General features: G+C 54.0%; 12 protein-coding genes across 12 annotated transcripts in view; 4 read left to right on the forward strand and 8 right to left on the reverse strand. All coding sequences in view use genetic code 12, as the record gives it.

Moving 5' to 3' along the window:
- Window positions 1–364: 364 nt before the first annotated feature.
- DIURU_000380 (uncharacterized protein) lies at window positions 365–7,372 on the reverse strand (the record flags this gene model as incomplete). Its single annotated transcript, XM_034156602.1, has 1 exon — window positions 365–7,372. One exon carries the CDS (start codon window positions 7,370–7,372, stop codon window positions 365–367), a length of 7,008 nt encoding a protein of 2,335 aa, XP_034014699.1.
- Window positions 7,373–8,196: 824 nt separating this feature from the next.
- Window positions 8,197–9,459, forward strand: RLM1 (Rlm1p; the record flags this gene model as incomplete). The annotated part of the gene is made up of 1 exon (XM_034156613.1): window positions 8,197–9,459. The coding sequence occupies one exon, from the start codon at window positions 8,197–8,199 to the stop codon at window positions 9,457–9,459; it is 1,263 nt and encodes a 420-aa protein (XP_034014700.1).
- A 561-nt stretch (window positions 9,460–10,020) lies between these two features.
- On the forward strand, window positions 10,021–10,743 carry RPS6A (40S ribosomal protein eS6; the record flags this gene model as incomplete). Its single annotated transcript, XM_034156624.1, has 1 exon — window positions 10,021–10,743. The coding sequence occupies one exon, from the start codon at window positions 10,021–10,023 to the stop codon at window positions 10,741–10,743; it is 723 nt and encodes a 240-aa protein (XP_034014701.1).
- A 692-nt stretch (window positions 10,744–11,435) lies between these two features.
- On the reverse strand, window positions 11,436–12,161 carry DIURU_000383 (uncharacterized protein; the record flags this gene model as incomplete). The annotated part of the gene is made up of 1 exon (XM_034156635.1): window positions 11,436–12,161. One exon carries the CDS (start codon window positions 12,159–12,161, stop codon window positions 11,436–11,438), a length of 726 nt encoding a protein of 241 aa, XP_034014702.1.
- Window positions 12,162–12,586: 425 nt separating this feature from the next.
- On the reverse strand, window positions 12,587–14,896 carry DIURU_000384 (uncharacterized protein; the record flags this gene model as incomplete). Its single annotated transcript, XM_034156646.1, has 1 exon — window positions 12,587–14,896. One exon carries the CDS (start codon window positions 14,894–14,896, stop codon window positions 12,587–12,589), a length of 2,310 nt encoding a protein of 769 aa, XP_034014703.1.
- Window positions 14,897–15,107: 211 nt separating this feature from the next.
- Window positions 15,108–16,118, forward strand: DIURU_000385 (uncharacterized protein; the record flags this gene model as incomplete). Its single annotated transcript, XM_034156657.1, has 1 exon — window positions 15,108–16,118. One exon carries the CDS (start codon window positions 15,108–15,110, stop codon window positions 16,116–16,118), a length of 1,011 nt encoding a protein of 336 aa, XP_034014704.1.
- A 44-nt stretch (window positions 16,119–16,162) lies between these two features.
- On the reverse strand, window positions 16,163–19,150 carry POL5 (DNA-directed DNA polymerase; the record flags this gene model as incomplete). Its single annotated transcript, XM_034156668.1, has 1 exon — window positions 16,163–19,150. The coding sequence occupies one exon, from the start codon at window positions 19,148–19,150 to the stop codon at window positions 16,163–16,165; it is 2,988 nt and encodes a 995-aa protein (XP_034014705.1).
- Window positions 19,151–20,131: 981 nt separating this feature from the next.
- On the reverse strand, window positions 20,132–21,169 carry ADO1 (adenosine kinase; the record flags this gene model as incomplete). The annotated part of the gene is made up of 1 exon (XM_034156679.1): window positions 20,132–21,169. One exon carries the CDS (start codon window positions 21,167–21,169, stop codon window positions 20,132–20,134), a length of 1,038 nt encoding a protein of 345 aa, XP_034014706.1.
- Window positions 21,170–21,499: 330 nt separating this feature from the next.
- On the reverse strand, window positions 21,500–22,114 carry YPT1 (Rab family GTPase; the record flags this gene model as incomplete). Its single annotated transcript, XM_034156690.1, has 1 exon — window positions 21,500–22,114. The coding sequence occupies one exon, from the start codon at window positions 22,112–22,114 to the stop codon at window positions 21,500–21,502; it is 615 nt and encodes a 204-aa protein (XP_034014707.1).
- A 225-nt stretch (window positions 22,115–22,339) lies between these two features.
- DIURU_000389 (uncharacterized protein) lies at window positions 22,340–23,194 on the reverse strand (the record flags this gene model as incomplete). The annotated part of the gene is made up of 1 exon (XM_034156701.1): window positions 22,340–23,194. One exon carries the CDS (start codon window positions 23,192–23,194, stop codon window positions 22,340–22,342), a length of 855 nt encoding a protein of 284 aa, XP_034014708.1.
- A 269-nt stretch (window positions 23,195–23,463) lies between these two features.
- Window positions 23,464–24,024, reverse strand: DIURU_000390 (uncharacterized protein; the record flags this gene model as incomplete). The annotated part of the gene is made up of 1 exon (XM_034156713.1): window positions 23,464–24,024. The coding sequence occupies one exon, from the start codon at window positions 24,022–24,024 to the stop codon at window positions 23,464–23,466; it is 561 nt and encodes a 186-aa protein (XP_034014709.1).
- Window positions 24,025–24,642: 618 nt separating this feature from the next.
- DIURU_000391 (uncharacterized protein) overlaps window positions 24,643–25,365 on the forward strand; it is a gene marked incomplete at both ends in the record, with an annotated part of 2,193 nt that continues 1,470 nt past the window's right edge. Inside the window, one exon of the mRNA XM_034156724.1 lies at window positions 24,643–24,692. Coding sequence (XP_034014710.1) covers window positions 24,643–24,692 — 50 coding nt within the window. The remainder of the gene's footprint in view (window positions 24,693–25,365) is intronic.

The following is a 25,365-nucleotide window of genomic DNA, read 5'->3' on the forward strand; positions in this document are numbered from 1 at the left end:
GGGGGGCTTGTGACAAGGTAAAATGGCGCGCGCACTTTTGCCACCGAAATTAGCGGAGAGGACAGCTGGTGAGCGTATACGAAAACAAAGGGGTTATTCGAGGTATCAGTCGCGGAGGTTACGCCCATATTTCAACACCTAACAGAAAGTAAACGACGTCGGCTTACATAATCAAACGGTTTGGGGCTGGGCGATCGCCGTGACAACGATGCAGGTGACATCCCTGCATCGAAGCCGGCCCATTCGCTTGCATGGCTAACGCGCCGGTAGAAGCTTCCTTTCTCTTGACTATTCTGGAAACGTAAATTCAATCAAATGCTTGTTTACTTGTAGTATCTATGGTACATGCTTTTTTCTAGTTTGGTTATTGGGGGTTGTCCATAACGCTGATGAACTGGCGCTTGGCGCGGGTGCGCTTAGGGCGCGCCGCTGGCTTGGGACCAAGGTCAAGAAGCTCGTCAAGGTTATCGGCAGCAGCGGCAGCGGCGGCAGCTGACCGTTGAGGAGGGGGAGCCGCTCCAGTAGGAGGAGCACTACCAGTAGGAGGCGCCGAACTGCCAGCGGGAGGGGTGCTGGCAGGTGGAGCACTAGCAGGTGGAGCTGCCGCTGCTGGGGGTGCCGCCAGAGAAGGAGGAGCACTAGGGGGAGCACCAGTAGCTGGAGGCACTGCTGATCCAGTAGGAGCACCAGCACCCGCGGCCTTCTTTTTACCCATGGGAGGAGGAGGGGGTTTCGCCTCAGCTAACTGCTCCTCAATCGGACGCGATTTATCCAACCACCGTTTATGTTCCTCCAGCCAGAACATCTGGTTACCACCCAAGTGCGCCTTATAAATCTTCTTGCCGTCTTCGGTCATTTGCACTTTATTGCCACCGAATAACTTGGAGATGAAACCGGGGCCTTCAGCCTGTTTGCGGCGCTGCTGTTCTTCCTTTTGGCGCTTTTTATCTTCAGCAATTCGTTGTTGACGCTGCTTCTCCTCTTCTTCTTTTTGCTGGCGCTTTCTACGCGCCGCCGCCTTATGATCATCGTCGTCATCCTCGTTCACGGGCACATAATCTCTGACGGTATCGTCCTGAACGTCGTACTGATGGTACATCGGGTGGTTCAGCTGACTAAGCTTCAGCAGGAAGAAACCCGAAGGGCCGCCAATCACCGAGTTAGCACGTGACGTAAATTCTGGAGAGCCAGGAATGGGGAACGAGTCCAACGGGTTATCGAGATCATCACCGCCGCCGACGCCGCCGGTGCGCGGAGTGTACAGTTGTCGCAGCGCCTTTCTTTGAAGCGACCGCGCCAACGGTTCATGGTGAGGGGCAGCGCCAGTGCCCAATTGTGCTGGCGGCGCCAATGGCGTCATCGGCGCCATTGGCTTAGGGATCTCGCCGGCCGAATCGATGCTTATGTCCGCAAGCGCCGATTCATCCTCCTTATCGTCGTCACCTTCAACGTCTGGTTGAGGAGGCGCCACAGAAATCGGCGGCGCCACGGCAACAGGGGCGCTCGGTACCAGCGATAAAGCTGGCGGTTGCGCTGGCGGCTGCGGCGCTGCCGGCGCCGGCTCGGCCGAGACACTGGGAGTGCCGCTGCCAGTGGCGACGCTAGGCGTAACACTAGGAGTGCTGACGCTTTTAGCCCCACCACTAGCGTAACGGTCCAGACGCTTACCTCTCAGCGCCTTAGCGCGCGCGGGGCGGCGCATGGGGATAGCGCCAAAGTCATCAGGGAGATCACCTTGGCTCAGTTGCGCTTTAGGTGGTGGCGCCGGCGCCGTAGGAGGAGCAGTAGGAGGAGCAGCGGGAGTGTCATCAGTGGATTCAGCTTCAGTAGACTCTTCGGTAGGTGCCAGCACAGGAGGCGCCACGGGAGGCGCAGTTGCAGGCTCACTAGCAGGAGCAGCGGCAGCAGGAGGATCAGCGGCAGGAGGAGCGACAGAAGGCGCTGACACCACTGGCGCTGGCACTCGCTCCTCAGAAGCAACAGTGTCTGGGCGCTTAGTCACAGGACTCAGGGGCGCCAGCGTTACCGGCGGCGCTTGACCTAAGGGACTAGGCACACTGACTTCAGAAACGCCCAGGGTTTGCCGCTTATGAGTAGGGACATAGGGCGCGGGAGGCGCCAGGGGCGCCAGTGCCGACAGCAGCAGCGGTGCCGGTGACGGCGATGGCGCTACCGCAGGCGCTTGCGACACGTGTTGCGGGACTTGAGGCGCCGAATGTAAGTGGACGGGGGCCGCATGGGGCGGTACTGGCGACACTGGCAATGCATGAGCTTGCGGCACCGGCGCTAGCCCCAGAGGTTCGCGCGCCGTCATCGCAAGGTGGGTGTCGGCCAACAGCAGCGTCAGCAGGCCCAGATGAGTGTATAAACGCTTTGCCTTAGAAGGCGCCGCTAACGAGGCCGAAGCAGAGTAGCCAGGGGCGTACTTACCCGTAGGCGGAGCGGCAGCGGCAGCGGGCGCAGGGGGAGCACCGGCGGGCGCAAGCGCTTGTACTGGTAAGACGGGCATGCTGTTGCCGCGATGGTCCATAGGGTTGAAACCGCCGCTAGACATCCCCGCCGACGTCACATCGAGCGTCAGCAGCTGGCGCAGCACCAGCGGGCTGAAACGAGCAAAGGGACCTTGTTCCTTCGGCGCCAGTGGCTTATCTTCTTCGCCGCCGATGAACTTATCCAAGGAGCCCCACACTTTATCCAAGTTGAGCTTAGACCCTTTACCGCTGAACCAACCATGAGCGTCAGCGCCCTGGTCCTCAAGGCGCTGGCACACACGCTGGAGCCCCACTTGGACAGGTAACGGCACCAGCCCTCTGGGCATGTGCTTTATTTGAGCGGTAATCGAGTCGACAATCTTCTGCGCCGCCAGCGCCGCGCCGACGTCAGCAAGCAGCGCCGCGTGCGCCACCTTCATCGGCAATAAGTGTACGGGAGGCGGCACCCCAGGTTGCGCTGCCGTCACCACCTCGTAGATCTCGGTGTAAATAGGAGTGCGCTGCCCAGCGTGCACCACGGCGAACCCTTGAGGATTGAGGGGAACCAGCGCCACCACGTACACCACCGTAGCGGCGGTGGCCAACCCGTGAGAGCCCAAAAACTTAGCGTACTCCGCGAGGAATTGCGGCGCCGCCGGCGCCTTCAGCACCACCACCAGGGCGACGGTGTCACGCCAGTGGGTAAGGGCAAACTCCGTCAGCAGCGCCAGCGCCAGCAAGTCGCGCAAGGCGCCGGCAACGTCGCCAGCAAACACTTTAAGCAAAAGCGGCATCGTGTGCACCACTTTGTTCGTCAGCTTCGCTGGCGCCCAGCTTGCCGCAGTATAGGCGCTGACCACGGTAGCGCTGGCGTCGGCGCCCGCCACTGGCGCCATCATCATCGCGAGGGCGTAGTCTTGGCGATCAAGACAATACTCGACCGCCTTGAGCGCCTGCCCTGCTTGAAGCAACAGGAACACGTGCGCCACTCCCTGGGTGTCCAATTTGGTCGCCAGCGCCCCGATCAGCGCCGGCGCCGTCATGAATTGTTCGTTATAGTTGACGTGGGGCGCGAGCGCAGCGCAAATCGCCATCGTAGCGTCGTCGTCTTCACTTCTAAGACGGGCCAAAAGAATCCGTTTTAACACGTCGTCGTCAGCGCTTAGAGGGGGAGCCAGTTCAAGCCACAGCTCCACCTCCTTCCGCTTAGTCTTGGACATACCCTTGGATACACCAGGGAACAGCGCCAACGTCAGCGCATCCTTAACCACCAGCAGCGCCTCCACTACCCGTACTGTGGCTTTACCGTAAGCCAGCGGCATCACCACTGCCACCAGCTTACCCGCCAGCCACGAAAACAACGGGAATTGGCGGCGCAAAAGCTGTTCGGGATTCTGTATCTTCGCCACCGGCGCCAACGGCAGCTGCCCCACTTTGGCGGCGGCGCCCAGAATGCCTCGAGGCCGGATCGCTTGCGGTGGCGCCTGGTCGATGGGTGCATACGGGTTGATATCCTTACCGTTGAGCCCCACTAACGAAGCGCCTCGAGAATGAGTACGCGTGTGAGTGGGCGCATAAGGACCGGCGCGAGGATTATATTGCGCCGTAGCTGAAGGCGGACCCTGTGCTTTAGGGAGAGCAGTGGTGATAGCGGGAGCCCGAGGCGATTTGACTCCTGAGGGAGCGCTAGCGCGAGGCACGGTGGGACCAGCCATCGGCACTGCCATCGCCGTCGGCGACGTCATAGGCGGCACTTGGGCTGGCGCTTGACCCGGCGCCATCGGCATAGGCGGCGCCATACCAGGTTGAGGATAGCCCTGCTGTTGAGGGAAACCAGGTTGTACCCCTGGTTGAGGCATCCCCGGTTGTACGCCTGGCTGAGCGAAACCAGGCTGGTTAGCCATAAGCGGCGCCATGCCAGGAGGCGGCACCATACCTGGAGGAGGCACCATACCAGAAGGAGGAACGGCAACACCCGTGGGAGGCACGGCCGGTCCGGCGGTAGGTCCAGTGGGAGGCGCGTAGGCCAGGCGCTTTTGGCCCGATGTCAGCGACAGCTTCGGCGCGTATGGGTTGACAGGGGGTGCCAGTGGCGGCGCCACCGTCGGCTGTTGAGGCACCGCCGGCGACTGCGCTTGCGGCGTTGGGGCTACCGTAGCGGTGGTCAGGGCCGATTTAGGTACCCGAGCAGCGCGAGGCTTTGTCTTCGGTAATTCAATGGGGAGGTCTTCAAAGAAGCCCAGCTGAGGTCCTTTAGCAGTAGCAGGCGCAGCAGTAGGCGCTGTCGGCGCATGAGGCGCTGAGGGCGCACCCGGAGCGTTAACACCGGAAGGAGCAACACCAGGAGGCGCGACACCACCAGCAGGGAGCGCCTGAGGAGGAGCGGCAGTCGCCGGCGTCAGCAGTTGTTTGGCGTACTTGTTAGCCGATCTTCTCGCCGCCGGCTTAATAGTAGTTTGAATGACGTCATCGGGGAAATCGTACCCTTTAGTAGAGTCGTAGCCCTTTCTACCACCAGCCGCTTGTGGCGCCGCACCAGGCGCTTGAGGATTCACTGCTGGAGCTGTCGCTACCGGCGCCGCAGGAGCGGGAGCATATGGGTTGGCAGCGTATTTCGACCCCGCCGAAGGCGCTGCTGGCGTCGCCGGCGCTGCGTACTTAGACGCTGCCGATACCCCAGCCGCCGCAACGGCCGCCGCGGCTACTGGAGCCACAGCTGCTGGAGCCGCAACAGCATCATCGTCCAAGAAGTCATCGTCGAGTAAGTCATCGTCCAATAACAAGTCGTCGTCACCCAATAATTCGTCCAACAGCTTTTTCCCTTTCGTCAGCGACACCTCGCTCAACGCCAGCGATGCCGCAGCCGTCAGCAACACCGGTTCGCTGGCGGCCACGGACTCATTGTTTGTGGGTTCGTCGTTGGTATGAGCGGGCTGATCGTCCCACGGCATCGACTCCAGCGCTTGTTGGTCCCACGGCAGTGACTCTTCAATAGCACTAGCGGCTGGTTCGGCTGCAGTGGTCGCAGGCTCGTTGCTAGTGACTGGTTCGGCGGTAGTGGCTTGTTCAGGTTGCGACGTTTCCCACGGCATCGCTTCCTCTTCCTTTGGCTCGGCAGTCTTAGGTTCATCCCAAGGTAAAGTCTCAACCTCTTTCGCCTGTTCAGTAGACTTGGGTTCATCCCAAGGCAATGCTTCTTCCTTAGCCTTCTCGGCAGTTTCGTTCTCTTCCCATGGTAATGCTTCTGCCTGTGACGGCTCTTGCAATTGATCCCACGGCATCGACCCCGTAGCCGCTTCCTTAGTGTCAGCTTCATCCCAAGGTAAGTCAGACGCGGGTGCCTGAGTGTCTGTAGTAATGCTTTCCTCCACCTTAGCCTCAGGCTGAGCAATCTCCTGGGTCGTCGCTTGAGGCTGAACAATCTCCTGAGTCGTCTCTTGAGGCTGAACAATCTCCTGGGTCGTCTCTTGAGGCTTAGTGTCTTCCTGAGTGACGCTCGGCTTAGCTTCCTCTTGGGTTACAGTCTCAGGCTTAGCTTCCTCTTGGGTTACAGTCTCAGGCTTAGCTTCCTCCTGAGTTACAGTCTCCTGAGGCTTGACTTCCTCATAAATTAAAGTTTCTTGAGGTTTAGCTTCAGTGACAGTCCCCTTCGCCTCGGTTTTCTCTTCCCAAGGTAACGGTTCACTCGATGCTTCTTGATCCCAGGGTAAGTCGTCAGTAGTGGTAGTCGCCGGCTTGTTGTCGACTGTAACCGGTTCCTGAGGTTGTGATTGTTCTGTCGCCTTGGTCTCAGCTGTAGCAGCTGGTGTCAGATCCCAGGGCATTGCTTCGGCAGTGTCAGCCACGTGATCATCCCACGGCAGAGACTCAGCATCTTTAGTAGAGGGTTCCTCATCCCAGGGTAATGACAGTGCTTGAGGGGTAGCTTCCGCCACCCGAGGCTGGGATTCAGTAGTTGTCAGTTGAGTTACCAATTGAGGTTCTTCCTTTTCCAGCAATTGAGTGGTGGCCTGGTTTTGCTCCTCCCAAGGCAACAGCAGACTGGTCTCTTGAATCGACAGGTCCCACTGTAATTGCAGAGTAGGTTCCGGTACTTGCAGAGTGGTTTCCTGATGCTGTTGGGTGGGTTCTTGGTGTGTCGGTTCGTCCCAAGGCATATCTTCAACGACATCATCCCATGGCAGAGACTCGGATTCATGAGGTGCTGACGCATTGGTGTCGTCGGTGTTGGGTAGAGTCTCAGTCAAAGCTTCTTGAATCGCTTCGGGGATGGGTTCTGAGGTGTCATTGGTCGTCAATGGCGTTTCCGCCAATGACTGTGTAGTCTCAGCTGCAACAGACTTATCCTGGTTGTCAGCTTGCAATTGTTTCAGTTCGGTGGTTTCAGCTGACTTAGTAGTTGGTTCAGTCAAAGTAGCCAGCTCAGTGGTCTTAGTCGGCGGAGTGACGACGTGAGGCTCACTTACTGGCGCCCCCACCGCTGCTGCCAACGCCACATCGGTTCCCTTACCCTCCTCAGAGGTAGCTTCAACCGTCAGCGTAACTATTTCAGCATTTTCCAGCGTGGATGGCTCTGGATCATTGACGTTAGTCTCTGTGTCGACAATTGGCGGCACTTGAGAAGAGGCAGCCGCCGCCTCTGGCGCCAATGCCGCTGCTGCTTGCGCCACTGGTTCATTAGCAAGCGCCTGGATGTCTTCGGCAAGCAAATCGTCGTCTAGATCGTCCAAAGCCCAGGGGTCGTCGTCGTCGTTGTCGGCCATGGGCGGCGCTGGCGCCACCGGCGGCGCCGCTATCGGAACCGGAGGAGGTGCCGCCGGTCCCGGTGACGTATCCGATGGGTTTGGCCCCGTGGACTGGTGCAAAAACGCCCGCTGGGTGCGTTTTTTCCCTTTGGCCATGGTGTCGAGTGGGTGAGGCGTGGGTCGAGGTTTTTTTAGACACGTCGCGCGGTAACTAGAGATCGTACGAAAATGGTACTAGTGGGAATCGAACTTGGGTAGCGGGGCATGTCAAGAAAACTCACACTTTCGCACATGTAAGCGAAGCCCACAAACAATCGCCGGCGACGCATCGCTTAGCCCCTTAGTGACGACTCACCATTACCAGTCCCGTTGGCCCAAACCCCCGAATATAATGGACAAAATGGACGAAAGAGTGTAGCCAATTGATCAACGAAAAACTAGTATAGACCCTATTAATTGAATTTAAGTTTAGGTTGCTTCTATAGGGTCTAGATGATTTATTGACCCCTTGATCGCTAGTGGTAGAGTACCCCTGATCACGTCCTAAATTTGCCACCACCATCGGCTTAATTCCTCGAGATGACCTTCCCCACAAATCCCCAAATTCCACGCATACTGGTGCCATTGTTTCTTTGTCATCATGCCACTAACATTCCCGCCAACGGTCATCTGTCGACGGTCTCCCCCTCATCTCGGTCGCCGCACTACTACTGCTGCGCCTGCCTCTCGCCATTACCGAGCACCCCCGACCACCCCCTATCAATGTATGTAAATTAGGATACTAGGGGCTACAAGCACCAGGCGCCACAGCCCTTCGTAAACCAGCCAGTGCTACATCCCCACCCCTTGTCGTGATCGCAGTAGCCGTCAATCTGTAGTGCCTGGCGCCCCCACCGTCGACGTCATGGGGCCTCCCCCTTCTAAAAATAGGTCACTGCTTTTTTCCACCGATCGCACCTCCACCACCACATTCCAGCGCCATGGGCAGAAGAAAGATCGCCATCGAGCCGCTTACTGACGACCGCAATCGCACCGTCACCTTTGTCAAACGGAAGGCGGGCCTCTTCAAAAAAGCCCACGAGCTCGCGGTGCTCTGTCAAGTGGATCTCGCCGTGATTATCGTCGGCGCCAACGGCAAGGTGTACGAGTTTTCGTCGGTGGACACCAACGAGATCATCCAGACGTACCAGCAGAAACAGGGGAACATCCACGAGCGGAAACGACCGGAAAACTACGGATACTACGCCAAGAAACGCCTGGCAAGCGCTAATACGGACGCCGAGCCCCCACACGACGCCGGCGACGACCTGAGCGACGACGACCTGGCTCCATCGCTGCCGCGGGAGCTGAAACGGCTAAAGCTTGAAGACGACGTCAAATTGCACGCGCTGGACCAGCCGGTGTTCCCCTTTCGGACTAAAGACAGCGAGGGGCCAGCGCTTGCGGCTACCAACGCTACCGCTGCTAAAACCACACCTAGCCCTCCCCAGCGGCCTGTGCTTAGGGTACAGATCCCCACCGACACCACGCCGCTGAAACCGGGGTCCGACTCAGCGAAAACCGTCACCGCGCAGCTGGCGAACCTCCCGGGGCAATTGCGCTCGCAAACCGAGCCCGATAAGCAGGCCAAGATGTCGTTGGCGCCGCCAGTGGCCAAGTACCCCAACTACACTCTGTTGCGGCTGCCGGACCTGCGCAAACCGCCGGTACTCCTCCCCATCCACGCCAAGTCGCAGCTGCTGCTGCCCCTGGACGTCACGGCGCCCAACCCGCTACCCAGCACTTACTACCAGCCCGTAGTGGTCGCAGGAATGCCGCAGCAGCTGCCGCTGACAATACTACCGACACCTTTAGTCAATCAGGCGTTTGCACTGGCAATTCCGGCTCAGTACAATAGAGTGTTGTACCCAGGCGACCAGCAGACACCGATAGAGCTTAGATACGCCCAGGGGGAGATGTTCCCGCTGCCACTGACGTTTTACCCGCCACACGACTGGCAGCTATCGACGGGGATGACTCCACTAAACCAGCAGGCACCAGGAGGAGCGTTTAATCCACCGCCGCTGCAGCCAGGAGGCTCTCTGGGCACTCCAGGACTGGCGTCGCAACCAGCACCACCACTGGCGTTCCCCAACCAGGCGACTATCGCCAATTTTGGCCGGACGGTCCAGGCGGTGCAGCTGCGAGATAACTTCCCCTCGCCCTTACACTTCAACAACTTCACCAACGACAAAGACAAATGAGGGCTTGAGTTAGATTTTTTGGGTTTTATTTATGGGCACGGCTTGGTTTATTTCTTGGTTTCTATATTTATCGCTAAATGCACATCATCTGTACGCGTGCTTGTGGGGTGACTACACTCCGCCTCTGATGGGGGTGACTCATGTTGGCATTCTAGCAATTGTATGGAATGTAGCGGTGGAAGGGTAACCTTGTCTTGGAGATTGCAATGGGTGCGATGACCTGCGGTGGCGTTGAGAGGATAAGGTGGCTATAATTGCCATACAGAAATTAAATGGAACTACTAAGAGTGATGAAATGTTTTAACTGAGTCCCATGATTCACATAAATGACTTGACATTAGGCTTGGTTTGTGGCGGTAGGCTATTTGCCATCGGATGCTTCCGCGATGACCAGTCGCAACTACTTAGTTGTCGCATTCGTCTCAAGATGTCGCACTTCATGATTGCAACCCTAGTCCACGTGACCATTTGGTGCGCATCAGTGCAGTCCCACGGTGGCCGCGCTCTCATCAAAATTTTCAGTGTCGGCCACCATCCCTCAGTGTTTTTAGTTGATCAACCATGAAATTGAACATCTCCTACCCCCTGAACGGGACGCAAAAGTGCATCGAAATCGACGATGAACACAAGTTGAGAGTGTTCTACGAAAAGCGCATGGGCCAAGAAGTCGAAGGTGACGCCGTCTCCGACGAATTCAAGGGGTACATCTTCAAGATCACCGGTGGTAACGACAAGCAAGGTTTCCCCATGAAGCAAGGTGTTTTGCACCCCACCAGAGTCAAGCTCTTGTTGCTGAAGGGCCACTCGTGCTACAGACCCAGAAGAACTGGTGAAAGAAAGAGAAAGTCCGTCAGAGGTTGCATCGTCGGCCAAGACTTGGCTGTCCTCTCGTTGGCCATCGTCAAGCAAGGTGACGCCGACATCGAAGGTTTGACCGACACCACCGTCCCCAAGAGATTGGGCCCCAAGAGAGCCAACAACATCAGAAAGTTCTTCGGTTTGACCAAGGAAGATGACGTGAGACAATTCGTCGTCAGACGTGAAGTCACCGGCAAGAACGGCCGCACCTACACCAAGGCTCCCAAGATCCAAAGATTGATCACCCCTCAAACTTTGCAAAGAAAGAGAACCTTGAAGGCCAAGAAGATCAAGAACGCTCAACGCCAAAGAGACGCCGCCAACGAATACGCCGCTTTGTTGGCCAAGAGATTGCAAGAAAGAAACGACCAAAAGGCCGAGATCAAGAAGAAGAGAGCCGCCTCGTTGAGAGCTGCCTCGCAATAAGCAGAGGGGTGTTAATAGTGTACTGTAATTGGATAGAACGAAAACTACGGTATCATTGTAGACGGGCACTTTCGACCTGGCAAAAAATTTTCAGTGCGCATAGTGAGGAAGACGAAGCCATGAAAATACAATCGCACACTTTGATGGAAACTGGTTTAAAGAGATTAGGTGATTCTTTGAAGACTTTACACTTATTTGGTTACTTTGTCATTTCAGTTTATGGAGTTTTAAGTGACTCTTGATTGCATAACTACTCCAGTAACTTAATCACCGAATAGTGCGAACCGAAAGGGTAAGCCAAAGTTTGGTGTCGTAAAAGATATGGTGATTCAGCAGTTGCTAGTGGACAATAGATCCATAACCCTGTCGTTTCGTGTCTGAGTCTGTTTTCAGAATTTTGAGTATTTTCTGATGATTTTGTCATAGCTAGTAGAAGGGCTAGACCCCAGTTTCTCGCCAATCTAGTCCACGTGACCTCAATTTTCCGCAATGAGCCGAATACTAAATATAGTAATATGGGGATTTTTTCCAAGGATGTTATCTACTATGGTTGTAGTTGTCAGATCACCGTTTCGTATACACTTTTAAAAATTTTATTACCTTTTGGACAACCATGTAGGAAAAGCCATGCTTATTATTTTTTTAATACTTCAAAACTAGGAGCATGGAGGGTATGAGAGTGGCTATCCCGTTTACAACAAAGCGAGCCCGGCAATGACCATGGCGGCACCTGCGGCGCCGACCTTGGCGGCACCACCTTCGATGGACACGGTGGGAACGGCGGCGACGGATTGTTCCGACGATGGTTCAGCGTGTTGGGTTTGCTGAGTGGTGGGGACGGCCAGCTGCGATTCTTGGGTGGTGGGGGCGGCTTCGTGCGACGATTCGTGGCACTTTTCGCAGGGGATGGTTTCAGTGACGACACCGCCTTGTTGGCCTTCTTGCGAGGCTTCAGTAGAGGCCGAGGTGGGTTCAGCCGAGCCTTGAGCGGAGCCTTGAGTCGAGGCGGAAGTGGGTTCAGCCGACGACGATTCAGTAGGTTCAGCGGAAGCCGAATGTTCGGCCGAGGCCAGTTGCGAGGCCGAGGCCGACGACGACTCAGAGGTCAGCTCAGAGGCCGATTCCGACGCCAGCGACGACGACGACGACGACGACGACTCGTCGATGCCGTTGCAGGTCGAGCCCAACTGTTTCTTGGCGGCGTCAGCGTCGCCGTTGGGGCACTGCTTGTCGAGGCACAGCTTGATCGCCAGCTGTTCCAGCGAACAGATGCACTTGAGGTCGTTGAGCCCCAGGCAGTCCAGCTGCTTTTGCACCTGGGCGACACAGGCGAGGAGGCAGGCGGGCGGGGTGGCGACCACCGAGGTGATCGAGGCTGCCAACGCAGTCAACACAGAGATCTTGAGCAAGCCAGCCATGACAACAGAGATAGGAGAAAGTGGTGAGGAAGGCAAATGTTTTTTTTTAGCCTGGTGAAATGACGGTGGGCCGAGAGTGCGACGTGGGCGCAGCGCACTGAGTTTTCCGGTTACGCAGCCCGGCGCGCAGCAAAGGTAAACACTGTTGAGGGGGTAGCAACTGACCACCAAGCGGTTGGTAGCGAAGACAACGGTAAATTCACCCGAGCGTGTTTCGATTACCCGAGATCGGGTGTTTCAGAATACCACCCAAAATTTTCCAGAGAGTTTTGGTGGCGTTGGTCAATTCTCCACCTTCCATCTCGACGGCATTGCTGGGATGTCCCGATGCGGAAGCTGCGGAGAGCCAGCGACCTCAGGCCATGGTCTGGAACTAGTGAGTTTTTTTTCTCGCCGAGTGCGATGACGTCATCAACACTCAAGCACTACCATCTAATGTTCAGTTGGATCCCCTGGGCCTGGTAGTGGATCGGGACAGTAAACGACCCCATCGTCACTTCGATCTCAGCGTCTATGTCCACTGCCAAATCCCCATTTAGCACTCGTCTCAATATATCCATCCCCACGTCCTCAATGACGATAGGTAACGGTGCCAGCCGCCATACTCCGGGAGTCACCGCTAGCACTCGGTAGGGCTCCATGTGGCCTAATATAACCCCGTGGTACAGCGCTGTTCCTCGTAACACCACTACCGTAAGCGGTAAGTTGACCACGGGGTTAAACGCTGTAACGGTAAACTTCTTCTGGACAATATGTACCGTCAGCTCGAGGATAAACGGCAGCGCCGGCTCCCCCTGCCAACCAGTGACGAAATGGAGCTCGGGGACAGGTACTTTAGGGATGGTCATCTCTCCTAAGAGCGTCAGAAGCTCGGGGTTAGGGTTACTCGTCATTTTGACGATATCCACGGCAACATCGGTATCCCCCAGAATAAGCTGAGACATCACTGCCGCCAACTGAGCGAACGATTCTGGTGTCGAGGCATTTAACGTGACATCCACGCTAAACGGAGCCTGATTGCCTCTTCCGGGAACCACTAATTGTGGTACGGTGGCATAACCCCACGTCTCATTATTTGAAGCTAACGCCACCGTCACCGACTCCGAACTGGCATCCACCGTCACTAGGCCCTCACAGATTACAGTACCGGTCACAGTAAACTTGACTCGGTTCTGTTTCAGTTCAAGACACACCACTGAATCGATCAGCACATTAGGTTTTAACGACGGAACCACGGGGGGAATAGTAGCGGGAACTTTAAGCTGTAGGTCATAGAGCCTAGTGGAAAGCACGGACAGTTCGATATCCACCAGTTTCAAGTCAACAGCGAGCTCTAAAGGTTTATGATCATGGTGGAGCCAAGCGTTGGCCCATTTCCCCGCACTTTTAGCGTTAGTGACCTCGCTCTTATGGTTCGTGCTGTGCCAATCAATCTCCACCAGAAACGGACTATAATAGGTGTTGAGCACCTCCAGTCCCTTGGTAGTACCGTGGATAATGGCATTATCGTCATTCCACGCCGTCACGTTACTCACAAACGACGTCACTCGCCACAGAGGGATGCGCACGTGGTGAGGGCTTGCAAGGTAAATCAGCACCAGTGAGTTGTGGTGGCTGGTGATTCCAGGCCCGCTGGAATCGATTATGACGTCAAGGGCATTGATAGAAACCCCTAGCACCTGAGGAAGCGGCCACGGCTGCGCCATTATTATCTGAGCCCATCGATTGATAGGGGATAAATCGTGACCACAACTCTTGAGGAATTTGTCAGGTATCTTGCCAAGCACTCCCGACACTCTTAAAGTGTTATCTTTAATGGTAGACATGGCCATGGTAGCATTTAGGTCATGGTAGTCATCACACCCCCAGGCGTAAACATCAGTCTCTGGGACATTTACGGAGATTGACGAATTCCCTAGGTTCATCTCTCCATAATATTCAAGTCCGTTATCCGTCTCCTTCACCGTATACTGAGAGAGGGTCGTCTTTTCAAGCCACACGTGTTTCGAGAATTCCACGCCCTTAACCACCACTGGTGGTAGAAATCTCCCTACTTTCACTTGGGCATCCATTACTGCTCGGCCATCCACTTCCACTACCGCATCAGGGACATCATTAACGTATTGAAGGAACCGAACAAGGTTAGCCACATCTAAGCGAACAAGCCCCTTTACATCCAATTGGGAGGCTCGGTGATTAGTGATATTCACCGTCATCGCCGTTTCAGGATAAAACGTACCCAACGCAAGCGACTCCACTTCAGCCACTGTCGGTTTAGCCCATAAATCGACTCCGTCCACAGGCATAGCGGTAACGTACCCCATAATCCCCGCTCCCAACAGCAACGCCCACAGCACCACGGTACTGTTTACTCGCGAGTAATCCACCGTTGAGTTTGCTCGAACCACCACGTCAAACCCGTTGGTGTGGAGCCCGACAATGTCCACTTTATGGACGGTAACTATAACCAGCTCATCGACGAACGAGTGGAGATTGAGACCGATAAATACCGTCAACGCAAACCCCGACAACACGATGGCCGCAAGCACCAGCAAAAGCACCACTCGGGTGTGGCGCTGGGCCCGGGAGTGGCGTCGCCAGCCGCGGGTCCACAGCCACTCTTCCCCCATCCACCACCCTTTCGGGGCGGCGGGGGCAATCAATGGCGTGGTTTCTGAGACACTCGACGTCGTCTCCGCCACGTAATCACTTTGGTCCTCGCCAGCAAGAGCCATTTATCGTTATTTGCCGTGTTGTAGTATGGGTTCAGGGGGGCCTTTAGATTGCGACATCGCTCGGGCTCACGTCCAGGAATCGAACCACCGACCCGGCTACACTCACAATGAAAGTTAATCGGGAAGTGAGTAGAGAATATGAGGGGTGATCTGTAATCTGGAGCGTCCGTGGTGATAATAACTCATCAATCATCTCTACCAATTTGTTTAAATGCTCATTATCTTATTGGCGTTGGCAGTACACCTGGTGGCTGCCGATGCTTCTGGTGTTGACGCCGCCAATATCCTCCCACCTATCACTGCTCGACCTCAACCACAACAAACTACTATCAGTAATGGCTCTATTCCTGATTACGTGGTGAAATACGCTCCTTTAGTGTGGCTTCACTCCGAGGAGAAGTATTTCCCCGGTGATGTTTGTGAATATTGTCAACATTTTGACATTTTTGACAAAAATGATAAGTCGACGAAATTTAATGGAAACATCGCTGATTTGGGGAAATACCACGGCGATGAATTCACTATGGTAGCCACCGAAGAATGGACCGAGTCCTCATGGATTTATGGTAATAAACCTGAAAAGGAAGGGTACTGCGAAGCTCCCGCTACGCTCATTGTCGTCGATAAAGGAAATGGCTGGATCGACGCCTTCTGGTTCTACTTTTACCCATTTAATCTAGGTCCTAAAGTCCTTTCCAAAGGTCCTATCGGTAACCATTTGGGTGATTGGGAATATACTATGGTGCGGTTTTACGATGGCCGACCCCGAGTTACGTGGCTTTCATGTCATGAATCAGGACTGTGGTGGCTCTACCACGATTTACAACACCAGGATTCTCGAGCAGTGGTGTACAGTGCTGTTGGCACCCACGCCAACTATGCCAGTGCTGGAACTCAACAACGCGACCCTACAGGCTCGCTTGTCGATATAACCGACAAAGGAACTCTCTGGGACCCTGCAGCCAACTATTTAGCCTATACGTTTGACGGGGAAGCCTTCTATGGTGTTTCCGAACGAGAATCAGCCTATGGCAGCTGGCTCACATTTTCTGGAAGGTGGGGAAACCGCCGCCTCCCTCGGTGGGACCGACGCCAGCGACGCTACGGACCAAAGCTTTGGCGGTACGTGGACGGACCTCAGGGTCCCTTAATGAAAGGGTTGATTCGAGTTAGTCCGTCTCACGACGACTACCCTCGTTGGTGGAAGTTCTGGCACATCTAGCCATCTTAAACTCGTTCTTTTAATAAAATAAAGTAATATACAGATTAGTGGGATTGACGTTTCAGCTGGAGCCAATTGATGAAGTCAAAGAAAAGCGACGGCTGGATCTTAGACTTCAGACCAGGAGCAGCCCACGTCTTTAACGATTGGGTGTAGACGTCAATGACATCGTCCAATTTCGTGGCATCCATCAGCACAATGTTTTTGGCAAGGACAATGCACGCTTGACCACAGGCTAAGGAGTACAGCTGACTGCACTTAGACTGCAGAGCTTTATCCTGGACCAATTTAAGCATCTCCATGAAATTGTCGGCATCACCTTCCTGGACTTCTTTGGCCGGCACCTTAGTCTTAGACACCTTTGTCTTAAGCAATTTGTGAGCTTTAACCCCCAAGTTTTTATCAGTGGTCATGCGGATAAGGTCCAAAAGCGACGGGATCATCGTCAAATTGTAAGGGTGGTTGGGCTCGGCCTTGTTGAACACTTCCAAAAGGTCCAATACCCGGTTCTTGAAGAATACCATTTGCTCCTTAGCATCCTCGGCTTCCTTCTTCTGCTTGTTGCCCGACTCAATCGCCTCCAACGCATCCCGACGTTCTTTGAAGATACGCGAGAGCTCACCGTCCATCTCCATCATCTCGTCGTCGTCCATCAGCAGCTCACTCAAGTCGTCGTCCGAAGACATGTCTTCGAACTTAACCTCATTGTCTACCCCAAGGGCTTCAGCAAGCTTTTTACGGGTTTCCTCATCGAGCTGATCCTTAGTATTGGCATTATCGTTGCTATCAGACGAGTCAGTGTCGGAGTCATCGTCTTCATCATCGTCGTCTTCCGCCTTCTTCGAGGGGTTAGCCTTCTTCTCTGCTTCATCATCATCATCATCTTCATCATCAGAGTCAGAGTCAGAGTCAGAGTCCAGCAGACTGTCGTCGTCTTCCTTTTGCGAGTCGTCTTCGTCGTCGTCATCATCATCGCCCTCATTTTCAGGTCCATACTCGCCTTCGCCTTCAAACAAGTTCAATTGCCCTTGCTTGTTCTCCTTAGTCACCAACACTTCATACAATAAGTCGAGGGCTTTGGGAGTGACGTGGAGATCACCCTGATCGTTACGCGTACACATAAACAGACCCCACACCGTCAGCACCAACCGTCTCGTCAATGAACTCTTGCGCACCGACAACAGCAACAAGATCTCCGTCAACACCACCAGCGTATCGAATTCGCCGTTATCGAGTTCCGCCAAGAACGTTTGTTCGAAACACATCCTCAACTCACCCAACACTTGCAAGGCTTCCTCATCGCAGAGGTAAAGTTGGAGCAATACCATCGAGAACATGAGCTCGAAGCAGTAGAGCTGCGGTCTGAATTCTGCCGGCAGCTTATCCTGTAATTCCAGCACGATCCCCAAGTATTGCAAGGCATCGTTTTTGCACGCCTTGAGCTCGTCGTCAAATTCGACGGCCAACGGCTGTTTCTTTTCCAATGCCACGATCTCGTTGATACACCACAACAGCCACAGCTGTTTGTCGGCTCTCGGGTTGAACACCACCTCGGCAAGCACCGAGTTGAGCTTGTCTTGCGCGTATTTGACGACCCCCGCAGACGCCTCCAGAGGAAATAATGAGAGTCTTACCAAGAACCCTAACACCAGTTCCATCACCGCATCACCAGTAGCACCAAGCAGCACGATCACCGAGCGGTTAGATCTCACCACTTGCACCAATCGGTCCAACCCCCATTTGGCTTCAGGCTCGTGGTCCAGTTGCAGTCTCGCCTTGAAAATGTCCACAAGTTCGTTAAGTGCCAGTTGTTGCTCAAACTCACTACCACTGTTGTTGACTACTAAAAGCTTATCAATGGTCTTAGTCTTGGTGAGGTTGTCAAAATTCCACGCCCGTTTAAGCAACTTATCAAGGATGACGGGGCCTTTACCACAGTTAGCAGAAGCAGCCTGTTGTAGAGCTTCGATCGCCTTGACGGCAATGTTGTGAAGGTAACGCTTCTTCTGGGTAGACAGATTGATCATAGTTTGCATGACGTTAGGTGTGAACAAGTGGGCCACATCTTCAGCCCGATTAAGCCCCACAACAAATTTAGCCAAGATCTCAAATCCCCAGTATTTACGTTCATGCGACAGTTTCTCGTTGAAAAGTCCCTCTTCAACGACCACTTGCCATAACTCCTTAAACCCAATCGTATCGTGCTTGGCTTTCTTCGATGGCAGCAGTTGCACTTGGTTAAAGTGCGCCAACACCATATCCCACACAAACGGAAGTTGTGGCGACCACGTCAGCTTCTGCAGCTTGCGACGAGTTTCCTCATCATCTTCGGCCACTTCAGTATCCTTAAGAGCCTTGGCAAGCTTAGGCAAATTGCCCTGAGCGAAGGGGAACCCGTGTTTCCACCCCAGTTCCACTTTAATCATTTTTTGAGGAATTGCCAAGTACACGGCCACGCCTTCACACAGCATGGCAAGACCGAGCTTTTTAACCAATTCGAGCACTGCAGTAGCTAATTCCTGTTTGGCTTTGTCGCTGACGTCATCAGCCGTCATCACCGCTTTAACGAATTGGACTAAGGTGAACATCGCTGTTTCCCGAAGCCACAGCCGTTCCAGAGCCAACTTAACCAACGTGTTAAGCCACCGGTCCACTTCAGCTTGCTTGTAGTCCTGGTAAAGACGCTTACTGTTCAAAAGCGCCTGAAGACCAAACAACCGGCCAAAGAGCACCAGCCGCTGCTCCTTACCTTTCATCAGCAGTTTGACCTCAGTGGCGGCATCCAACTGGTCCAAGAACTCGTCGGTGGTCATCAGCTGACCCAGCAACACCTCGGTGAGCGCCACCAGGAACCCGTAGCGGGCGCTTTGTTTGGAGGTGGTGAGCCCTTTGATGAGCCGGCGATGAGCGTAGTCCCACTCGGCGGCGTCGTCGGCTGCCTTGAGCTCGCCAATGAGGGCGGCCGCCGCGGCGATCTGCTCGTCAGGAAGGTCCAGCCCGAGGCGGAAGTAGTGGTCTCGCAGTACCGCCATTGTCGCGTGCGATGAGATGACGTTGGTGAGATGAGCCTGGTAACGTGTGGGGTAAGCAAGACGAAATTGAAGAAATAGGAGACTGAATTGAAACAGGATGATGGCTGGAATCATAGATTTTGTGTCAATTTATTGATATTTTCATTCTTCCCAATGCCTACTCCATTTGCCTCGGTTCTTCGTTGATAGCGTTAGTAAACTAATAGATTATGGAAAGTAATAGAAGAACAAGTTGAAATCCGTCCTATTGGATTTTGCGAGAACAACTGTGAGCTATAGTAGCTCGACTTTGAGCCTGGTCCAAGTAATTCCGAAATTATGGTAAATTCCAGTAATCGGGTTTACCGCACCTTATCGTTGGACTTGCCTCAAAAGTTGAATTGAAATCAGTAAAGTAGTGCTGGAATCAAAAGCGGGAAAAGGTCGTTTACCCATCAAGTTTCGATATTTCGAGCCACTCTTTGGTGCTAGGTTTTTGATAATTCACCCGGGCCTCTAACGACTACAACCACTTGTAATCAAAATTTAAATTTGCATTATCGTATATAAGTAGTGTCTCTAAAAATTGAAATACTTCAGTATGGTACGTCCCAAACGTTTAGTCGATGGGTTCGAACATTCTCCAGTCAATCCAGCTCCATCTCTTCTCAAACTTGCCGACATCAGAAGGTTCAGTGACGGGGACGGCAGCAGCCAAAGTGGCAATGGTAGCGACAACAAAAGTGTTGAAGTTCATGATTGAGGGGCTTATTGATGACCTAAAAGTTAGATGATTGTCATCACTATATAGTTTAATGGTGGCAGTGGCATTGGTGACCTATTTTGGAAGGTTCAAGAAATTTAGTGGTAATGCCATTGGTGACCACAAATGGAAGGTAAGTCACATAATTCGTAGCCGCCTACATCACTTGTTCAAATTGTTGAAATTATCTATAAACCCTAGTCCCTAAGTTGAATTAAAAAGCAAAACTAGCGGTTCCTCTACTGCTTCCCCGGGTAAGTTTGCTTGGGGAAGGGGAACGAGGGACCGACCTCTTGAATTGAAAGCGACGCAGCCCATTGCCCGACGTCGACAGCGTCAGCCACAGGCTTGCCTTGCACCAACGAGGCGACGAAACCAGCAGCGAAGGCGTCACCGGCACCGTTGGTGTCGACGATCTGGTCGGCAGCCAAAGGTCTCACGGGGTACTTGTTCACTTCAAACTCGCCGTCCTTGTAGGTGACGGTGATGGTGGGTTCGGTACCTTGGGTGAACACGACGGTTCTGGGAGCCTTCGACACCTTGGGCAACTTAGCCACTTCCTTGGCGATGGCCTCGACGTCAGTAGTGCCCAACTTGTACAGCTCAGCGAACGAAGCGGCTTCCGATTCGTTGGCGATGACGTAGTCGACGTAGGGCAACACTTGGTCCAACGCCGCCTTGAAGAATTGAGGGATGAACGGAGCCGAGAAGTTGAGGGTGAACGGCTTGTTGTTTTCGGCGGCGTGCTTACCCAACAACTCGATGGCGTCGGGCGACACCGTCAAGTGGAACCCACCGATGTAGAAGTGGGTGGCGCCTTCGACGAGCTTCCAGTTTTCGGGCTTCTTCAAGTGTTCGGGCTTGAAGTGGTTAGCAGCCCCCAAGTCAGTGGCCAACGACCGGTGGGTGCCAGTGATCAAAGCAGCACACTTACCGGTACCAATGTCCTGTTGCACTTGGTACTCGGTGCGCAAGCCGTACTTTTGGTTAGCTTCTCTCAACAACTCAGCGTACTTGTCGTTACCAACAGAGCCGAAGTAAACAACAGAGTCTTGGGGCAAGATGTACTGAGCGCCACGGGCGGTGTTTTGGGCGGCACCGCCGGCGACGAGCACCAAGTCGGGCTTGGCCAACACTTCGTCGTAGATGGGCATGTGCTTCTCTTCGACGAGGATGGCGTCGTCGGCCTTCAACTGGTACTTGTCCAAGTACGCCTGGTCGACGTCGACTTGCAAATCAAGGAGGGGGTTCCCCAAACAGACTAATTCAAAGGGCATGGTAGAGAGGTGAAATTTTTCGGAGCGAGACCGGACAGTTTATATCAGCGGCCACCCTCACGTGCACCTGAAAATAACCGTGATGAATTAGCTAATTTGAGGTCTAATGAAGTTGATCTGGATGGTAATCTGATGTTTTGGATATTGTTTCAGTATTTTAATGGTAATTGGATTGATTTGGTGTTGATTCATACTTAGATAACCACCACATTTCAGATGATGGTAAGCGCACGTGGACACCCATCATCGAGCTAAATCAAATACAAGATCATTATTGGCGTACGTCTCATTTAATACTACATCCGGCTAAGTTATTATACGATGTATCCCTTAACAGCACCCGTTGGCCTGTTGCTTAGCCACCGGCTTCAGGTTCAAGTTGACCAGGGGCTTGGCGGCGGTGCCCAGCTGCGAGTTCTTCGACATCTGCGCCTTGATCTGGCGAGCCATGGTGAAGAACGCCTGCTCGACGTTGGTCGACGACAACGCCAGCGTTTCCAAAAAGGGGATGTCCAACGCGTCGGCGAACTCCTTGGCGGCGGTGTACTCGACGATCTTTTTGTCAGTCAAGTCGGCCTTGTTGCCGACCAACAACTTCATCACCCCACCGGTAGCGTAGCGGTCGATCTCCTGCAACCACTGCTTGACGTTGTTGAACGATTCCTGGTCGGTGACGTCGTAGACAATGATGATGCCGTGGGCGCCACGGTAGTACGACGACGTGATGGTGCGGAAGCGCTCCTGGCCGGCGGTGTCCCAGATCTGCAACTTGATCGTCTTGCCGTCCAACTCGATCGTTCTGATCTTGAAATCGACGCCGATGGTCGAGATGTAGTCGGGGGTGTAGGTGTCGTCGGAGAATCTGAGCAACAACGCCGACTTCCCCACCCCGGAGTCGCCAATCAACAATAGCTTGAACAAGTAGTCAAACTCGCTGTTCTGCATGGTTCAAATGTGCTGGCGGTCAAACGTGGCAGAGGCTAGTGGACACAATACCTTGGGGCAAGCTAAAGGGTGAGTTGGTCTCACGATTCAGTTTTTCCCGTGACGCGGGTCGCACTCGGTGGCGCTGCCTGCAGGAAAAGGGGCGAGGAGAAAAAAGAATGTCTAGATTATATGGTGATTACATGCTGCTATCGGGGGAGACCCCAGACGATAACTATGGGGTCCTCAAGCTTGCTTCAGCTTCAGCGGCAGCCCCAGCAACTTCTTGTAGGCAATGGCAAGCATCTTGCTGAACCAGAACACGTTGAGCCCGTCGAGACACAAGTTGAGCCCCAAGTTCATCACGGGCAAGTACCACGGCACAAGGTGTTTCATCTGCCACATGTCGTAGGCGAGCAACGCCACCGAGTAGAACCCCCACACGATCCGCACCAGGAAAAACGTGAAGAGAAGGAGGAGGCCGTTGACCACCACCACCCACTCGGGGATGGCGCCGGCGGGGAGGCGCGTGGCAAACCAATTGATGTTGACAAAAGGTGTGCTCAACTCAAACAACAAGAACGCCGGGATCCAGGGGGCGTTGAACGGGTAAAACGACGCCCCGAACACCCACAATGCCGCGAACGCGTGGAACAAAAAGCCAAAGCCGAAGATCTTAAAGTGGACCAAACACACCATAAGATCCCACAAGAAATAGCCGGTGGTGATTGCCGACACCAACCCGTAATAGTCGTTGAAACCCAAGAGCGAGGTGACGGGGTCGTTGGCCCGGTTCTGCCAGTTGGGGTGGTTCCAGGTGGGGAGGAGCGCCACCACCAGAAGGATACACTGGACCATCAGCACCACGTGGATGTCGAAGTTGAGCCGCGTCTTCTTCAGCAACTTGCGGTAGTTGTCGCCAAACACCCACAGCAGCACGTACGGCAGCACCATCTGGACGGCGGTGTAAATCAAAAACAGCCCTGCCACCTCGTGCCAGTGCCGGACAAAATTGTTGTCGGTGGTCGCCGGGAACGGGCGGTACTTGAGGAAGGGGTCGTGCTCAATCACGGGGAACCAGTCGGGTAGTCTCGGAGGCATTTTAGTGCGGAGGAATTACGGGGGCACGGCGGGACGGAGGTAACAGAAAAACCTGGTGGTTGGGTGTTCCCACGCAGTGGAGTTCGCGAGCGATTTGCGTAGCTCGGACCTCGACGGGTTGGGGGCCGTGCACGTGACCTGAATTCGGCGCATATCCCCTCACCGTTATTACCGATCGGGCTGCGACACGGGGCCGATACCGACGCCATGTATATTACAACGTGGTGTATTTTACGATGGGTAGATATTTATTGAGTTTTTGAAGCCTATTAACGCAAGGCGTAGACGTAGTACTGGACGTACAACCCGTCGCTGGCGTCGCGCACAAACCGCCCCTTGGCAATGAAGTTCTCCTTAAGCACCCACTTGTACTTGTCGGCAACAGCCCCGTCAAAGGCAAACAGCGGGTTGCAAGTGACGTAGCCGTCGTCGAAGCTCGAAGTGGTGGCCTTCCGCTCAAACACGTCGGTGGTGACTTTTCTCATTTGCACGACCCCGGGGTAAGTGATGTAGACACCACTGCCGTCGGCGACCTTGCCGTACAACTTACAGTCCAACCTGGCGGTGTTGGCCAGCAACTTAAGCGCCAAGTCATCAAAACCGGTGATGTCGGAGGCGTCGAGCTCACCAATGCCGTTGTCTTTGACCGTCTTGATCTCGCCGTTGACCACCCGTGCCAACGTGAGCGCCTTGTCCACTTGCTGGTCGTGGAACACCGCCTGGGGGTCATTGGCAATTCTCAAGTTTATCACGAACACGGGGACGAGCTTGGGCACGGTGGGAGGCTGTTCGGGCCACACTTTGGGGTCGAGGGCGGTAGATTCAGACATGGGGTGGGGGTTCTTGATTTTGCGCTATGAGTGGTGAGAGGGCTCTATTTATGTGCGACCGCCGGAGTTTAGCGCTAAGGGGGGAAACCAAAAAGCAGGCAAACAGCAGATCCAACAAGTCAGTAGGAATATAGTGGCAAAACTACTACGGTAATTATGCTCAACAATGTACTTTTTCTTAATTCCGAGTGTAACCGCTGCATCAATTGAGCTGTGGTTATCACCCGATCCAAAATTAGCAGCACTCACTCATTCGAGGCAATCCTTCAGAATTGAAGTTTTCTACTCAATCAATAAATTTTTAATACTATGCTTCATTGATCTACTGATAATTTTTATCAATTGTTGTCCAATTGATCTGAGTCGATCCCTCAATCATTACTCAGCAGCACGCCGTCAAATGTTGGGCGATAGCGCGGCTGCACCCACCCATTTGTCGACTGAGAGATATCACCACGCAATGCAATGCTGGTGGGCGTCCGATTGTTGGCTTCAACATCTCGGCTAGCTCAAGGGGTTTTCCGGACCATCGAGTCGTGCATATCGATTCCAACTTGATTGTATTCAACGGTGTAATACGCTTGAGGCTCAGCTAGAGACAGCCTATATCATAACGTTATGTCAGGTTTTCGTCATATCAGGCCAAAGAGCTCGTTGCTAAAAATTACGTTTCGATTCATTAAAAATACACTTATTAGAAAGATTACTGGAGGTGGAAGGGAAAGTACACCGGTTATACAGCCAAACCGAATAAAGGGCTTCAATCAGTGGATGATTGATGGGGGCACGTCGCTATACGGCGATTGTAAGCGTCTCCGCCATCGCTATAACCAAGCTATCAGGGGACTACTCAAAGCAAAAGCCCGATAACTATCGCAAGCGCTCCCAGGAACTTCGGTAAACTCATCGAATTGGCACCAGCTTCAGGGGGAGGAGGCAAAGCCGGCGGATTTGTCGGCGGCTTCAGCAGCGACGACACTGTGGTGGGAGGAGGGGGGCACTCGGGGCCGTGACAACCTGTACCAGTTGGGGGAGGAGTGACTTGAGGAGGAGGAGGCAACGTCTGCTCTTTGATTGGAGGAGGCGTAGTCAGTTCCACAGGAGGAGGAGGTGCCGTCAGTTCCACAGGAGGAGGAGGTGTCGTCAGCGTCTCAACAGGTGGCGGCACAGACAGTGTTCCCACAGGAGGAGGAGAAGGCAAAGTCAGCGTTTCGACCGGAGGAGGCACAGACAGCGTTTCAACCGGAGGAGGTACTGAAGCCAGCCCGCTCGTGGGAGGCGGAGGAGGCACAGACAGCGTTTCAACCGGAGGAGGTACTGAAGCCAGCCCGCTCGTGGGAG

Source organism: Diutina rugosa, assembly GCF_008704595.1.
Source record: "Diutina rugosa strain CBS 613 chromosome Unknown scaffold16_size293850, whole genome shotgun sequence".
Lineage (NCBI taxonomy): Eukaryota > Fungi > Ascomycota > Pichiomycetes > Serinales > Debaryomycetaceae > Diutina > Diutina rugosa.